This window comes from Prionailurus viverrinus, chromosome D2 (genome assembly GCF_022837055.1).
Source record: "Prionailurus viverrinus isolate Anna chromosome D2, UM_Priviv_1.0, whole genome shotgun sequence".
Taxonomy (NCBI): domain Eukaryota; kingdom Metazoa; phylum Chordata; class Mammalia; order Carnivora; family Felidae; genus Prionailurus; species Prionailurus viverrinus.
In genome coordinates, this window is record NC_062571.1 from 46664707 (window position 1) to 46682444 (window position 17738).

At 47.0% G+C, this 17738-nt stretch overlaps 1 protein-coding gene and 1 pseudogene across 1 annotated transcript in view; one reads left to right on the plus strand and one right to left on the minus strand.

Annotated features, from left to right (window-relative positions):
• The window catches only part of FRMPD2 (FERM and PDZ domain containing 2), an 18462-nt gene extending 5863 nt beyond the window's left edge, over positions 1-12599 (minus strand). The window contains exons 1-4 of the mRNA XM_047826444.1: positions 12492-12599; positions 8931-9078; positions 6741-6955; positions 4349-4447 (exon numbers count right to left, since the gene is read on the minus strand). Coding sequence (XP_047682400.1) covers positions 4349-4447; positions 6741-6955; positions 8931-9078; positions 12492-12599 — 570 coding nt within the window. The remainder of the gene's footprint in view (positions 1-4348; positions 4448-6740; positions 6956-8930; positions 9079-12491) is intronic.
• A 3531-nt stretch (positions 12600-16130) lies between these two features.
• On the plus strand, positions 16131-16249 carry LOC125148562 (uncharacterized; annotated as a pseudogene).
• Positions 16250-17738: the final 1489 nt, after the last annotated feature.

Below are 17738 nucleotides of genomic sequence, written 5' to 3' on the forward strand. Positions count from 1 at the left end.
GGTTCCTTCACTGAATGGGTTAGATAAAATCTTTAACATATATTCATTTCTACATCTATGTGAGAGTCATGATTTTACCTTTTCCTGAAAATTATCTTTTAGCACTTCCGTCCCATGACCTACACCCCTGATGTGACAGAGAACACAGACTTTAGAGCCAGACAGGGCTGAGCTCCCATCCCTGCCCTCACCTGTAACACAGATACTATTACTCTGCCCCCGACACTGGATATCTCCTCGCCTTGCCGATTGCCCACTCCTCCAAACGAGAGGGGGCTATGTTTCCAAAGCTACACTTTTATTTAATTATAAACCACAAATTCTTATTAGAAGTCTACTGATATACAATGTAAATTATAAGGGATATACCAAAAATTCAAATTTGAAGTGGATGAGATAAGAAATAAATAGTAAGAGCATTTATATTTTCTCTTGTAATGAGACCTCCAAAATCTCATTTTCAACCATTCCTCTCCCACCAACTCATCATCCCCAGTACTCACTCTATAGCGATCCTTCACCCTCTTCAAGGCTTCCAGTCCATGGTACGTTACCACCACCACTTCCCTACTAACTCCACCCTCTTCCTCTGCTAAGATTCCATGGTTCTATCCCATAAACACTCCCTTAAAAATAAAGAAAACCCCGAGTTCCCATTCTGTGTTATGTGCCTCCATTTTGCCTCGATTCAGTGTTATATGCAGGTGCCATATTGTAATTCCAATTCCTAGTGACATTCTATGTGGGCTTTATGCCTGCTTCTGAGCCACTGACTAATGCCAAGCGTATGGGCACAGGTGTCAAGTGGGCACTCAAGACTTCTAGATAATCATTCTCCACTTCCTTTGTGAAGTCAGTTTCCTGTTCTCTCCTATTCTCTCTCCCTCTACTCTATTTCTCATCTCTCTCCTCAACCATCCCCCTGACCTTGCCTCTTACTTGACAGTGAAAATGGGCACATTCAGATAAGAATCCTTCACCTCCCCACAGCAATCAGTCGACCAGCCTGCATCCCTGTCCCAACCTCCTCCAAGCACCAAGCCATTCATTTCTCTGTTCTTCAAATGCGTGCCTGTACTCACTATTTCTGTCAGTGTCTCCCCACTTCTCCTTGCACCCACTCCACCCAGGCCTCTGCCTACATCATTCAACTAAAGGAGCTCTGATCAGGGTCTCCAGTGACCTATGTCTTCTAAAGCCAAAGGACAATTCTTTTTCTTCACCTCACTCTGTCTCCTGGCAACATAACTGGTTTCTCCGTCCTTGAGAGCATCCTTTACTCACTCTACTTGAGTTTCCTTTGAACTCTGCCCTTGCTGGTTTTCCCAACACTCCCAGGCCCCTACTCTTCTGCTGTCTCATTTCTTTTTTTTTTTTTTTAAGTTTATTTAGTTTGAGAGAAAGGCAGTGCGAGTGGGGAAAGGGCAGAGAGAGAAGAAGACAGAGAATTCCAAGCAGTGTCCACATCATCAGCGTGGAGCCCAGTGCAGGGCTCAAACTCACAAACTGTGGCATCATGACCTGAGCTGAAACCAAGAGTTGGACGCTTAACCGACTGATCCACCCAGGCACCCCTGCTGTCTCATTTCTTTGAATTGGACCTTTCAGTGTTTGGGCAGATCCCATGGCTTACTTCTCTGCACTCTTTCCCAAGGTGATCTCATCCACGTCATGGCTTCAAATAACATTACTTGCAGACAATTCCCAGATCTACCTTTTCCAGCCCTGACCTCATGCCAGGTCTCCATAAACAAATGCCTAATTGACATCTCCCCCTGACTGTTCTATGGAATTTCAGTTCTAGATGCTACTAAGAACTACCACTTCTCTGCCGCGTACTTTAAGCTGCATTCTGTAAATACATTCCGTCTCGGCAAGTAGTATCGTCATTCAACCAGTTGTCCAAGGCAAACTTTGCTCACTTTCCATCTGACCACATCTAAGCCAAAAGTAATCCTTTGGGCTCTACCCCCCCAGATGTATCCTACATCTGACTACTTATTATCAACTATTTGCCTGCAACCTGATTCCAAGCTGCATGCAGTATCTTACTTGAATGACTGAGGGCTTCTGTGCTCCAGTCCATCTCCAGCTCAGTGGTCTTTCTAAAGTATAGACCAGACGAGGGTATGCTCCTGCCTAGCCCTTCACCCTCAAACCACTTCCAGCCCCGTGGCCTCCCATCGCAGCCAAGATGCAATCCGCACATGGTCAAGACCTATAAGTCCCTACACGATGTGGCCCCTGACTCCCGCTATAGCTTCTCCCCTTCCACATTCCTCTCCATTAACTGAAGTCCAGGCACACCTGTTACTTTTTGTCCCTCAAACATCCAGGTTCATTCCCTCACACCTGCTATCACTTCTGCTTGGATTGACTTTACTCTAGATTTTGTATGACTGCCTCCTTTCCATGATTACTTTATTCTAGTTATGAACTAAATGTTCCCTTCATTGGTCTTCTATCTGACCTCTGAAGCCACATGAATGAATGAAAATTCCTCTTCCACTTGGCCTTCCAGTCTGAGGAGAGAGAAAGCATGCCTACCATACCTCACTCTAAGCCCTCGCACGGGATTTTTCTGGGTCCTCCTAGGTGGATCTATTCTCCAGAACAGAAGGACCATTTTTTCCTGGCATTTCCCAGATACCTCAGCAAAAACACAAGACACAAGCCCTGTGGCCTGATCTTTGTGCATGTGAAGCTTGACCTTCGCACCCTGGTCAGTTGCTCAACACAACTGCTGTACCTACCTTCTTTTCCAAGCTGGCAGCTTTCTGATTTCCTTTCCCTGGCAATTTTATACACCAACGTGTATATCAAATGACCTCTTGGAGTCCAAGAATCAAAAGGAACTGGGTCACAAAATCCCCTGTGATATCTCTAGTGACTGTCACCCCAGTGATAAGGGGCCGATTTTATCCACATGTTATAAATGAAGACTCAGGAGACCTAGAGAAGTCAGGCAATTGTCCCAAGGTCCATGCAGCCAGTGAGTGGCAGGACAGGTGCAGGTGATTGCAGGGTACCCACACAGATCCCTCCCCAGGACAAATCCCTCATCTCCCAGCTGCTGGGAATGCTGGGTACTGACAGCTCACAGCTAGCCTTTCCGCAGGAATCATGCTCAACTCAAGGGAGCTGTCTCAGCCAAAGTCAGGTCCCCTATGGGGCAGCCCCACTCCAGTGCTGGTTGATACAAAATGCAAAGGCACAGGCTCTCTTGCCCTAATTCAAGACGGCTCAGAGGGGCCATCCCAGCTCCAAAGCTCCCTGTGGCATGAACACAGGCCCCCGTTGCAGCTGCACACAGTAACTTCCCTGACTGTCCAACCCTGCCTCCCTCACCCTCACAGGGGTGTCCCCAAGAGCTGGCTCCATAAACCTCCTGCACTCAAATCTCTGCTGCAGAGTCTGTGTCCCGGGGACCCCACAAGTGGCATTGCGATCAATTTTATCTGTCAACTTGGCTAGGCCACAGAACCAAGGCACGTGGTCAAACAGGAGTCTGGATGTTCCTGGGAAGGCATTTTTTAGATGAGATTTGCATTTAAATCAGCAGATTTTGAGTAAAGCAGATTACCCTCCATGATGTAGGTCAGCCTCATTCAATCAGTTGAGGGCCTTAGGAAAAAACAACTGACATCTCCAAGAAAGAAGGAATTCTGCCTCCAGTTTGCCTTGGGATGCACACTGCAACATCAACTCCTCCCTAGGTTACCAGCCTATTCTTCAGAGTTTAGACTGCAGCCCCCACAACCACGTGAGCCCATGCCCTAACTGCCCCCCACCTCCAACTACCCATATACCCACACACATACACACCCTGTAGATTCTATTTCTCTGGAGAACCTAATATAGGTATCAAAGCAAAAATTCTGAATTTTCCTGATTTCAATGCCTCTTCTTTGCACTAGACCATACATGTCTAATTCATGCTTTAGGAGGGTGGACATACATCCTGTTCTCCATTTCATTCCTCACAATGGAAATTCTTACCTTCCCTCAGTCTGGTTTTGTATGTATTCCCCTTGATCCTGGTTTCCCCTCTCTGAGGCTTGGGCTGCCAGAGGCCCTGGCTCCAGAAGATTCACAGAAAAGATCTAAACATGTTACTTCTCTACAGGAAGACCCAAACATTGGAGAGGCAGAGTAGGGAGGGCAAGGAGAAGAGAGAGATAGAATCTCATGAACTTCTCACAGACTGACGTTTGGAGGCCAGCTATTTTCCTGTCCCAGTGGAAGAAAATGGCATTGAACCCTACCTAAAACAAAGTGGGGTTTCTCAGGACCCACCAGACAAGAAAAGGGGTGCTTGAAGGCACCAGCGGGTACCACCCCGTCTTACCTGCCATCCCTGGTCTATCTCAGGCAGTGCACCTGGAGGGGGTCGGCAAAGTAGGAGCGTGACTTCCTGTGACGCCCCTCGCAGTAAATGGAGCACCTCCTACGAGAAACCAAAATCTGTGGTTAGATGTGGGAGTGGCATGGCTGTGACAGCTCCTCCTTTGGGCTCCCCACTATCTCTCTGGCACCATCCCCTTGATCTGTTTCTCACCTCCAGAGAATTCTGGAGAACACTGCTCTGGGCCTGACTTCCTGAAGGGAGAGAAGCCAAAGCCACGGGCCTGAAGTTCCCATGCAGGCAATGCAGATGTGCTGGGCTAGAAGCGGCCAGGGTCTGCCCAGGGTCTTTTCATGGCAGCACCTGCCAATACTGATGCCTTTTCTTCACTGAGAGAATGACTCAAGCAAATAGCTATTCATCACTTCAACCTCCCTTTCCTCTCAGCACCCCCTCATCTCAGGGGCCATCAGTCATGTACGCTCCGCCACCCCAATCTCTAAAGCTTGCCCCTTGGCCCCGAGCTTTGCTCCACTGCTCAGCTCAGCGTTCAGAACCTCTCACCTGTGAAATTGCAGTGCCTTCTTCTCTGCTCCCTGCCTCCTCCAGTGTCACCCACCTCCCTTCCTCCACATTGTTCAAGAGAGCTCTTTCCAAGCACAGATATAACCAGGTCCTTCTCTGCTGAGCTCCCCCTCTGGCTCACCTCACACTCAACGAGCTCTGCAGCCCAGCACGCAGGACCCGTTCTCACCTGCCTCTCGCCCCCACTCTCTCTCTCCCACCTGTCCCCTCTGCTCCCATATCCTAAGCTCCCACCGTGCCGAGCCTCTCCCTCCAACCCACTCTCTCAGAGCCCAGGGTGCCTTGGCAGCTCCTGTTTCTTATCTAGGCCAGGATTTCTCAGCCTCTCGGCATTACTGACATCTTAGTCTGGATAGCTCTGCTGTGGGGCTGTCCTGTTATGGTAGGATGTTGAGCAGCATCTCTGGTCCTTGCCCACTAGATGCCAGTGGGCACCCGCCAGTTGTGACAACCACAAACATACGTGAATTTTTTGCCAAATGTCCCCACTGGAGAACCGCTAATCTGGACGCCACATAATACCCGCCCCCCCCCCCCCCTTGGCGACAATGGACTTCCACAGAATGTGTTTCTTCCCTCCCCGGTTCCCCAGGGCAAGCAGCTTTGTCTCTCATGACACTTGTTTTCCACAGTCGGGTTTGTTTTCTTGTTTGTCCACCCCACTGCGAGCTCTGAGACCACGTGTATGGCCCGCCTGTGTCTTTAGTTCCTCAGAGAGCTGCTGACCCAGCACTGGTTCTCTCAAAACAGTTGGCTCCCACACTAGATTGATGAAGGTATCACCACCACCCAAACATACGCTGTCCCGAGGATTCCCCACCTCTCACAACCCGGTCCAGAGTGACCAATCCACCTTGCTCTGTGCTCTGGAGGTGGGCCTGTGCAGACTGCAGCCACGATTCCTGTTGGGCTCAGCCAATGGGAGCATGGGCAGGGATCAGAGACAGGAGGAGAGGGAGGTACTTCCTGTTGGGCTCAGCCAATGGGAGCATGGGCAGGATCAGCGGCAGAAGAGAAGGGAGGTGGATGTCTGTTTTTCTGTCTTCCTCCCCATGGGGTTGTGCAGAATGGCTGGGTCTGCCACCTAATATCACAGCTCATGTCACCACGTCCACTTCACCAGCTCTCTCAGTTTCCCGGGTTGTATAATTGCTCCTTCCCATATGCCTTTGGACTTGAGAGGGGTGGACGGGGAAACTGCACCCATTGTTCCCAGCCCCAGGGCTTATACTCTCCCTTGAGCTTCTTAACAACCAGCTCACACCTTTATTAAACTCTCCTCAAGTGACTCAATTTCCGGCCAGGACCCTGACTGATATGCATAATACTTCATTGAGATTTTGTGCATATGCATAATATTTCATTGAGATTAAGAGAAGTGTCCACTTTTCACTCTCTCTCTTCTTTCAATTACATTTTTGATCACATACAGAACAACCAATGCAACACGACACATCAAAAACTGTAAATTTAAAAGAGAAATGTGAGGAAGGGCAGAAAAGGACCTACTGTAATCTCTTCAGCCCATATATCCTCCTTCTGGAATTTTAGGTGTGCTTTAGCCAGCACAGAGCCAGGGTTTTATCTTCACTTCCATTATAAACCTAATTAAAAGCAAGGCTTGCTCAAGGTCAGATATTTAAGAACTGAGACAGAAAATTAAATGTGAGAATGTTCCACCAATTGCTCTCTTTATCTGATCCAGGCCCCTGGTGTGACTTTCGAGAGCCCAGAGTATTCCTTATGTTAGGTGGGCCTGAAAGAAACATGGGTGGGGTCAGTGTGCACACAGGGCCAGATGGTCTCCTACCTGGAAGACGAGACCTTCTGTGGGCCTTCCATTCACCGCCAGGATAATGTCACCAACTGCAATGGCCCCGTTCTCCTCAGCCGGCTGCCCTGGGAAAAGCCTCTTAATTCTCACCAGATCATTCTTGAGATGGCTGCAGCTCTCTCTCTCCATCTGCATGAAGCTGAATCCCAAGCCACTGGCATTCTTTTTCAGAGTGACTTCAAACTTAGGACCTGTATTGTGGGATGCGAACAAGATAAATCTGACAGCAGATTATGAACGAAACTGACCAGCCTTAAAATGCAAACTGTCAAGCAGGCAAGAATTATTTCTGCTTTACACAAAAAGATTTCATTTTGCTAATTTTTATGACAGAGTCCGTTACACTTAGATCCATTAGATCAGTGCTGTCCAATGGAAACAAGGTGAGGTGCAAATGCAAATGACGAACCATGTATGTAATTTCAGTTCTCGAACAGCTACATTTTAAAAAGTAAGATGGGGTACCTGAGTGGCTCAGGCCCTTAAGTGTCCGACTCTTGATTTCAGGTCAGGTCATAATCTTATGGTTCGTGAGTTTGAGCCCCGCACTAACAATGCAGAGCCTGCTTAGGATTCTCTGTTTCCCTTTCTCTCGCTGTCCCTCCCCCACCTCTCTCTTTGCCCCTCTCCCACTTACACTCGCTCTCCCTCTCTTTCTCAAAATAAATAAGCTTAAAAAAAAGTAAGAAGAAATAGGTAAAAATAAACTTAATCATATAGTATACTTAACCCAATATATCTACAATATTACCATTTCAACATGTAATCAATATGAAAAAATATTAGTGAGAGATTTTGCATCCTTCTTATGAACTAAGTCTTCAAAAATTGAATATGTATTTTATCAATTTGGATTGGCTATATTTCAAGTACTCAATAGCCACACGTGGCAAGTAGCTACCATATTAGACAAAGCAATTCTAGATAATCGGCAAAGTTTATATGTAAAGATATAGTTTATAGACAGACATAATATGCCCATATCGTTTAGTAAAACGTATATCATATATATTCCTACTACTCCTTTAGAACCTCAATCACTTTTAGCACACTTGAAACAAAATTTTGATCACTAGACCATGGAGAAAATTATGGTAAACTCTGTGGAAATTTTTTAGCTGCTGTTTTGTTCAGCCATGTGGATGGACCATAAGACAAAACAGCTACCTCTGGGCACCAAAGAGGGACACAGCCTCAGGAACCTCCATAGTCTAACAGCAAAAGAGATCTCTGGGTCTCTCCTGGTCTGCCTTCAACTCAGTTGGCAATCGATCAATAGGACAGAGCACTGGCTGGTAAACCTTAATTTGGGGCAAGAATGAAAGCATCTAACGCTTTTAGGTTCAGGTGTATTGTGCGACCAACTTCACCATCACTGCCATTAGGCCCCTCCCCTCATCTGATAGTCAGTTTGTCAAAGGGCCTCATTTGAGTGAGCAGAGGAGCAATGAAAAAGGAAACAGACTCATCTTATACACACGTGTCCCCCTCCACCCAACCCCATCACTCACTATGGCTACCTTATATTCAACCTGACTTACACCTTCAGGAAAATCTCTATAAAGGGATTGAAAAATGGCTAAGCTCCAAATCATGAAATACAAAAGAAATACATGTTTTCCTAGCAGGAAACAAAGTCACCAGGGAAGTGCAAAGAGGCCACCTCTCAGAAGATACGCAAATGATGTCCCTGCAAACCTATGGAGGTTTACGGTTTTAAATGATGCTAATAGCAAGGTTAGATTTCTGAGCACCTTCCTCTCCCAGCCTGCCTCATCATTCTCCAGATCTTTTGTTACAAATATCTTGGCTGGAATGTGGAGACCTGGTCAGGAAATGCATGATCCTTTCATTCCAATTTCATTCCTACATATTTACACACAAGCATTCGGACAGCTGATCAAGAAACCTCAGAAAACTTGGGGAGAATTGTTTGGGGACATTAGCAATTGTCCCCCTAGCAATTGTTTGGGGACAATGTATTTTTTTTTCCCAGAAACATATTCCATCAGATTGGCTTCCACTGCATCCGAAAGCCAGCCACATCGTGCTCACTGTCCTTTGAGAACCCAGAGGAAGCCTTCCTGCTCTCTCTTTTGAGTTGAGAATTCAAAGGCAGCACAGGATGACATAACAATAGTAACACTCAATTCTCTCTTCTCTCACCATCTGTCGCTGAGACACAGCTCACAGGCCTGTCGGGCAAGGCTGTTGCCAAGGAAACAGCCGTGCATCTGTCTGCCATCCTGCCATTAACAGAAGGACACTGCTGTGTGGTCCTGGGGCCTCTTCTCTCTAAGACCAGTCTTGCAACCTAGAAGATGGGTGGACAAGCTCAGTTTACACTTCATATAGCCACCAGGAGGCTCTCCCTTCACCCTGCAATTGCTTCTTAATTTTCTGATACTTCCACCAGCTGCTTCATTTGAATCTCAAATGAAAATCTTCAATCTAGCCTCCTTGTTAGGATCCAGAGCCATATTTTCCAGTGCCTGTTAGACAAATGTTCCTGGAGGTAACACATGTACCTCCATTTCTGTGCATTCAAGGCCACATTCATCTTCTTCCTCTCTCACATCCTCACTACCCTCTCCCCATACTGCCTAAAACATTCCTCCCCCTGCACCTGCTTTCTCAGAACATGGAACCATCCCTCAATTAATTTCCTAGAGGCCACACTTGCAGTGATCCAGCTTGCCCCCTTCTGCCCTCCAAATGTCCATCTGCTTTCTAAGACTTGCCTGTTCACCATCAGAAACATCTCCCCCCAGGGCTCCCCCTCCCCCATTTCCTCCCCTATTGCCAATGCCCAGCTGGACTGTGGCAAAGCTCCAGCTAACTTGGCTTCCTGGACCCTATCTTCTCCTCCTCAGTCCATTCTGCCCTTGGCTACCCGTGGATTGATCTAAGACACAAACTGAACATGTAACACTTTTTTTTTAAACTTACACCCAAGTTAGTTAGCATATAATGCAACAATGATTTCAGGAGTAGATTCCTTAATGCCCCTTCCCCATTTAGCCCAACTCCCCTCCCACAACCCCTCCAGCAACCCTCAGTTTGTTCTCTATATTTAAGAGTCTCTTATGTTTTGTCCCCCTCCCTGTTTTTATATTATTTTTACTTCCCTTCCCTTATGTTCATCTGTTTTATATATTAAATTCCTCATATGAGTAAAGTCATATGATATTTATCTTTCTCTGACTGACTAATTTTGCTTAGCATAAGACCCTCCAGTTCCAACCACTTGGTTGCAAATGGCAAGATTTCATGCTTTTTGATTGCCCCGTAATACTCCATTGTATAGATATACCACATCTTCTTTATCCATTCATCCATCAATGGACATTTGGACTCTTTCCATACTTTGGCTATTGTGGACAGCACTGCTATAAACATTGGGGTGCATGTGCCCCTTCCAAACAGCACACCTGTATCCCTTGGATAAATACCTAGTAGTCCAATTGCTGGGTGGTAGGGTAGTTCTATTTTTAGTTTTTTGAGGAACCTCCATGCTGTTTTCCAGAGTGGCTGTACCAGTTTGCATTCCCACCAGCAGCGTGCAACACTCTTGATCAAAATATATTTGAAAATGACATATCAGATAAAGGGCTAGTATCCAAAATCTATAAAGAACTCACCAAACTCCACACCCAAAAAACAAATAACCCAGTGAAGAAATGGGCAGAAAACTTGAATAGACACTTCTCTAAAGAAGACATCCAGATGGCCAACAGGCACATGAAAAGATGCTCAACATCACACCTCATCAGAGAAATACAAATCAAAACCACAATGAGATACGACCTTACACCTGTCAGAATGGCTAACATTAACAACTCAGGCAACAACAGATGTTGGCAAGGATGCGGAAAAAGAGGATCTCTTTTGCATTGTTGGTGGGAATGAAAACTGGTGCAGCCGCTCTGGAAAACAGTGTGGAGGTTCCTCAAAAAATGAAAAATAGATCTACCCTATGACCAGCAATAGCATTGCTAGGAATTTACCCAAGAGATACAGGAGTGCCGATGCATAAGGGCACTTGTACCCCAATCTTTATAGCAGCACTCTCAACAGTAGCCAAATTATGGAAAGAGCCTAAATGTCCATCAACTGATGAATGGATAAAGAAATTGTGGTTTATATACACAATGGAATATTACCTGGTAATGAGATAGAATGAAATATGGCCTTTTGTAGCAATGTGGATGGAACTGGAGAGTGTTATGCTAAGTGAAATAAGTTATACAGAGAAAGACGGATATCATATGTTTTCACTCCTCTGTGGATCCTGAGAAACTTAACAGAAGACCATGGGGGAGGGGAAGGAAAAAAAAAAAGTTAGAGAGGAAGGGAGCCAAACCATAAGAGACTCTTAAAAACTGAGAACAAACTGAGGGCTGATGGGGGGTGGGAGGGAGGGGAGGGTGGGTGATGGGTATTGAGGAGGGCACCTGTTGGGATGAGCACTGGGTGTTGTATGGAAACCAATTTGACAATAAATTTCATATTAAAAAAAAAAGTTTCTAATGATGCCCATCACCTAAGTCCAAACCCCTAGCAGGGTATCCTCAACCTCTGCCAATCTGGCCTCCCTTTTCTTTCTGGTTTGATTTCCCATCCTTCCTCCCAACACACTCTTTACTCTTGTTACACAAACCATATTTCAGGAACCAGTGGCTGGACATCACCTGGAAGCTTTTTAGAAATGCCAAGCTCCCATTCAGGGGCCTTGGCCCTGCTAACATTCCTTCTGCTGCCATTGTCATTCAGCACCAAGCCCGTGATCCCAGAGTGACAATTCCTACCTGTTATCGCTGCCAGCAAGATGCCAGCAGCAAGCAAGAAGTACCTTTTCTAATCACGTTCATTAGAAAAAGTCTAACAGAGAGTACTAATAAGTTATGACTCTGTTCTCAAGTTAGGTCAACCAAGATCACCAGCATAAGTTAATTGCACTACAAACCAGAAGACTGCTTTTGGATGGGAAGCAAGCAGGGGCCCTTCTGCTCCCTCAGTTTGCCAGAAGGGCCACAGGAGTCCTTCCTCTCTCTGCCAACTCCCCAGTTACTTAGAGGGCAACGCCAGCTCTGTGGCTTACACACTGAGACATGTAAAGGCTCCCACCTTCAGGACGAGAACTGAACACAGCATGGTAACATCCACATGCTGTTTGGGCGCTGCATAGAATAACGGCTTCATGCCTTCGGCTCAGGGTGTCTTGAATTTCTGCTTCACTGGGAAAAGAATCCCAGGACAATGTGGCCTGAATTTACCCAGGGTGATGGGAATAGCATGAACTGGGAAGAGGGTGCCTACAAGTGCAAAGGCCAGCTGGTGACAGGTCCTGAGAGCCGATGGAAGCACTGGTCAGCTCAGGCTGGAGCGGAGAGTGTGAGAGGGCAGCCAGAGCGAGGCGCAAGAAGTCGCTCCAGCACATCAGCTCTGTTAAGCTCTCTGATTCTAGAATCTCAGCAAGGGAAAAGCAAGTTTTTCAAGGGTCTTTGCAGGGGTGAGGTATTCTGCTTGGGAAATCTTTCTGCTTCCTCCTGGCTTTCACATCACCATAGAAAAGTGAAGAAGTGAAAGAGAACAAAAAGACAAAGAAGAAAGTCTTGTTTGGTTTCCTGCCTGTCCGCATCCCACCCAGAAGCAACTGCAGCTTCTGATGTTGTCCAGGAAAGCTCTGGAAGGAAGAAGAACAGCTCCCAATAATGGTGCACTCACCTGCCCGGAACCCTTGAGGCACTGCACAGCCTGCTTGTGGGTGAGGCCACACAGACTCACTCCGTCCACCTGCAGGAGCCGGTCACCTGGGAGGGGGACAGATGTCATGTCTCTGAGCTCCCAAGGCTGCAGGAAGCATTCCTCTGGGAGGCCCCTGCCCAGCACCCTTCCATGCAGCCTCAAGGAGGGACAGGAAGCTGAGCTGTGAGGAGCCCAGATAGGTCCTGGCCACCAGCCACCTCTCTGGACATCTTTATAGATCAATGATACAAAAATCTTTCTATTATTGGCTCACAGAGAGGTTGAGCCAACTCTGTAGAGCCATATCCTTCCTCCTATTTTCCTCCGAAACCATTTTTGAAAGTATTTTCAAGTCACTTAGGGATTGTATTTATATCCCGAGGATGTTTTTTATCTCAAAACAGGTCAGAAAGACCTGGTTGATGCCAGAGACACAGGAATTCTAGAGAAATTAGAAGTGACTAAGATCCAAGGTTCCCTTTCTAGCTCAACTGGCCATTTTGGAGAGCAATAAAAGTCACCCCCTTGCTTCAGTGTAGTGACTGTGAGGAAGGCCAGAGAGGAGGCTTGCCGGTGTCCTCCCTGGATACCAAAAAGTGGGATCACCAATGCATTCTCTGTCCTCCATGGGAAGCACTACTTTCTCCCATGAAGGCCAGCAGCAATGGGCTTATTTAAAATCTCATATTTTAAAATCACCTTTTGCTTCCCAATGTGCCACTACAAACATTTGATCCCCTTGTTAACTTATCGTGCAGGTGGAACAGGTTACATCAGCCCCTTTCCCAGGTGAGGAAACCAGAACCTGGAGAGGCCATCATTTGCACAAAGTCTAGGGTGGGAGTGAGGCAAGGCCTGGAGGCTGTACCCCCCAGACCAGGGCTCATCACATGACTCAATGCAGTTCCCAACATACTCCGTCCCTTACCCCGCAGGATTTGCCCTTCCTTGGCAGCTGGCCCTCCAGGAACGATGGATTTCACGTAGATACCCCCATAGGGCACGCTTGTGTTAATGCCACCCTGGAAAACACAATGAAAAATTCACCACCTGTCTGCCCCCTCCTGAAAGAGCCTCCCCAACCTCCCTAAGAGATTCCCCCATCTGCCTGACACTCTATCCCAATACCTCATTTCCATGTAACAACGTCTTATATACTCACTTGTTCGTCCAGACTACATTATTTGCTGTGCAGCAAGGTTAGATGCCCAAAAGGAGTATAACAACACAGCCAGCATGAGGGAGCTGTGCCCCACACCCAGCCCAGCACTGACCCATGGCAGGTGTTCAGAAATTGAAGTCACATCAACGTGCCACATCATCTCTCCATAAGTAGCAAACAGCATACATGGATGCAGGCACAGGCCCAAAGGCAGGCCTGACACATCTTGTGTTCTTGAGTTTTGATTTATAGGTACAAACTTAGAATTAAATACACAGTGTTCTATAACTTACGTTTGTTTTTCTAACTTAACAATAGATCGCGAACATCCCTACAGGTCACGAGATGAAGATCTAAGTTTACTTTTCTTCTGATTTCTTCACACACGTATCCAGCAGTGGGAGTATATCATTTTTGTGCAGTTTTTTTTTTCCCTTCCCTCCTCCCGGGTCCGCAGATAGACCTTAGAAGCCAGTGCAAAGTGATCACCCTGGACCCCACTCTGGCCAAGGTGACTCTGTTCTGTCCTTGGAAGCGGGAGCACCAAGCTTCACCGTGACGCTGCTCTGGATGACCATGGGTCATCCCCACTCACCTTCAGCTTATGTCCCTGCAACCCCACTCTGCTGCGCCTTCCTGGTTGTACAGCATGACCACAGAGTCAGGACCCCATCACCCAATCCCACCTGCACTGCTTGGAGTGCCTGATCATCCTACATCTCCCAGTTTGTCTTTGAACTCCTAGCCCCACCCCAACGGAGGTCCCACTGACTTTCTTGGCTCACCACTTCTCGTGTGCTTCTTGTACCCAGGACCACATTATCAGAGGTTGCTATATGAGTGGAATGCCCACCAAGGCTACAGATGAACATCTTTTCAACCGTGTACTTCCCGAGCTTGCCTAATAATTCTTACAGTCACGCTGAATCCAAGTGTCCCATCTTCTTTAACCAGTTCCACAAAGTAGATTTCACTGGCATTGATTTCTGAAGGTGGTGGAGGACAAGATGTACCAGCATCCTGCCCCTAAAGAACACAAAAATAAAGAACGCATGAAGGCACTTGCCCTATGTAAGCTGATAGCACCTCTCAGCTCTCACCAGGATTACGCACCAAAAGAAGCATGAATTTCAGCTTCAACAGGGATCATTTCCAGCTTTATCAGATCTTCCCTACATGACCTTGGCCCAGTCCCTTGGTCTCTCCAGCCTTGGTTTCTCAATCCACAGAACTGGCATGAGAGATCCCCTTCTCACTGTGACTATGAATCATACCCAGCACATAGCAGGGCTCAATAAATATAGGTTCCCTCATGTTTCCACTCAAGATGCACATATCATTTTGAGAACTAAAGCCATCTAGGCACTTCCTGGTAGCTTCACGCATGACACCAGCTAAGCGATGTTGGATACCAGAGATACAGTAGCTTCTTGAACAGAAAAAACCTCAGGGGAAACTCCGATCATCCCTAGCAAGAGTAGCTGCACTGGAGCTCTACTTAACAGTGGATGGAATGCCTGAGGAAAGGTCAGAAGACAAGAATTATCTACCACGTGCCAGGGATTTAACTCCATACTATGACAACTATCGTGTGTGATTTGTTTGGTCATTCATCCAGTCATGCAACAACGTTAATTGAGCACCAATTACGTGTCAGGCATTGTGCAAGTTGAGGGGACAGCAGTGATAATACGGACCTGCCCCTACTGAACTACTGTTTAGTAGGGGAGAAACTTTTAGTGAACTGTACCCACGGGTGGAGATAGAGCCACGGGTACTCCCAGACTTCTGTCGTGTCTGCCCCCTTTACTTAGTTGCTTTTGGTTCACCATATTGGAAAATACCATTAATACCATAGGAAAATAAACAGGCTGAAGTAAGCTAGAAAATTATCAGTCCAACAGAGGAGGTTCCAAAGAGACTGGCATAAAACAGACGAAACTCCAATTGTTCCAGAGACAGTCTACCCTACAGAGTCTGGCAAGATGTTTTGTCCAAACTTTAAAATCCAAAGAGTAAAGCAGCCACTAAGGGTGAAGTCCAAAGCAAGAGTGTAAACCCCACTATGCCACTGAAAGTTACCAGCCTGCAAAACTGGCCTTGTGGCCCAGAAGAGCCTGTCTTGCACAGGTTCCATAGCCTGTACCATGGTCAACTGTGGCTTTGGAACACCATCACTCCCGTCAACTGCTCACCAAAAACTAGCTCGCAGGTTTGCAGCCTCAGAGGCCCCAACCTGAATCCCTCTTGGCCCTGCTTCCTGCCAAGGAGGACCTTCTGAAGTACAGCCCTATGGTGAAAGCTTCTGCTCTACAGTCCCACTTCGCGGATTCAAATCCCAACTCTACCACTCACTCCCTGAGAGACCTCGAGCATATTCCTTTCCTCTCGTGCCTCAGGTGCCACACCTATAAAAAGGGTTGATGATAATAATTATCTCATAAGCTTGTAATGGCATCTACGGCCATACCACCCTGAACGCGCCCTATCTCATCTGATCTTGGAAGCTAAGCAGGGTTGGGCCTGGTTAGTACTTGGATTGGAGACCACCTGGAAACACTGGGTGCTGTAGGCTTTTGCCTTTGGCCTTTGGCCTTTGGCCTCCTTTACCTCTCTTTTGGCACCCTCCCTCCCCAGGGAGCACGGCTCCGGCCAAGCTTGTATGATATAAAACATATAGGTGCTCAGGATCCTGCCTGACACATGGTTAATCACTCCATAAATGTCTGCTGTTAGGATTATCCTCATACTGACCCCTTATCCCTGCTCTTCATGGGGTACACTGTCCAGCTGAGGCACCATGACTGATTAGGAAGGAGCTAACATTCCTGGAGCCCTACTGTGAGGCAGATCCCAGGCACTTCTGTCCCCACAGCTCTGTGGCTAGACATTACCTCTACTCATAAAGGATAAAAATGAGATGGAGAGAAGTGGGATAACTTGTCTGTGTGAACCAGAGTCCCAGCAAGAAAGCAAAGGTGTACAGGCTCAACCTGGGCCATGGAGGAGAGCCTGCGCAAGGCCTGCTTTCAGAGGTGGTGGCATTTAAAGAAACCAGCAAGGAGGGCTAAGGACACTGGGGCAAGAAACAGTAGGTTCACTTACTTTCTCTGAGCCTGAGGGGCAAGAGGAGGGAATGACTGGTGGAATCTACAGAGTAGTTCTATGGTGAAGAGCACCTCATACAAGCTGTGCTTTCAGAAGAGGGACGAGGCCAACCTGAGCACAGGCAGGGTGACAATATTGCCCCCACCCACCCCCAACTACTGACTCAACCAGGGTATAAAACAATAGCATATACATATATTGGTCTCTCTTCACTTCCTGGCACAGAGCTCCTTCTACCCTTGTAATTTCTTAAGAGACTGGGAGAATATTTTATACTAATTTTTGGTCTTTGACCCCAGTTCCTGACACAAAGCTCTCAAATCCCTTGGAATTTCTTGAGTAATAGTCTTTTGTTCTAAAGGGGCAGCTCTCGGTGGGTTTCTGGATAACTTCAGGATGGGGGCTAGTTACCAGAAAGACCAAGCCATGATTAGAAGCTTGGAACTTTCCACCTCACTCGACTCCCCATTGATTTGGGGGGGGGGGGGGAGGAGGGGGAGGGGGAGAGGAGCTGGAGAATAAGTTAATGATCCACCATGCCTATGTGATAAAGTCTCCATAAAAATACCAAAAGCATGTATGTGCTGGAAGGATGGCATACCTCAACCCCATGAGGACAAAAGGTCCTGTTTTCAGGATCCTTCCAGGCCTTGGCCTATGCATCTCTTCACTGGTTGTTCACTTGCACCCTTTAAAACATTCTCTGTAATAAATTGGTAATACCAAGAAAACTGTTTTCTTGGGTTCCATGAACTGCTGTAGGCAATTATCAAACCCAAGGGGGAGACATGGGAACCTCCAATTTGTAGCCAAATTTGGACAGAAGTGTGGGTAACCTGTGGATCTACTACTTGTGATTGGCTTCCCAGATGGAGGCAGTCTTGTGGGACTGAGTCCAATCCCACAAAACCTGTGGGACCTGGTGCTAACTCCACTCAGTTACTGCTAGAATTGCT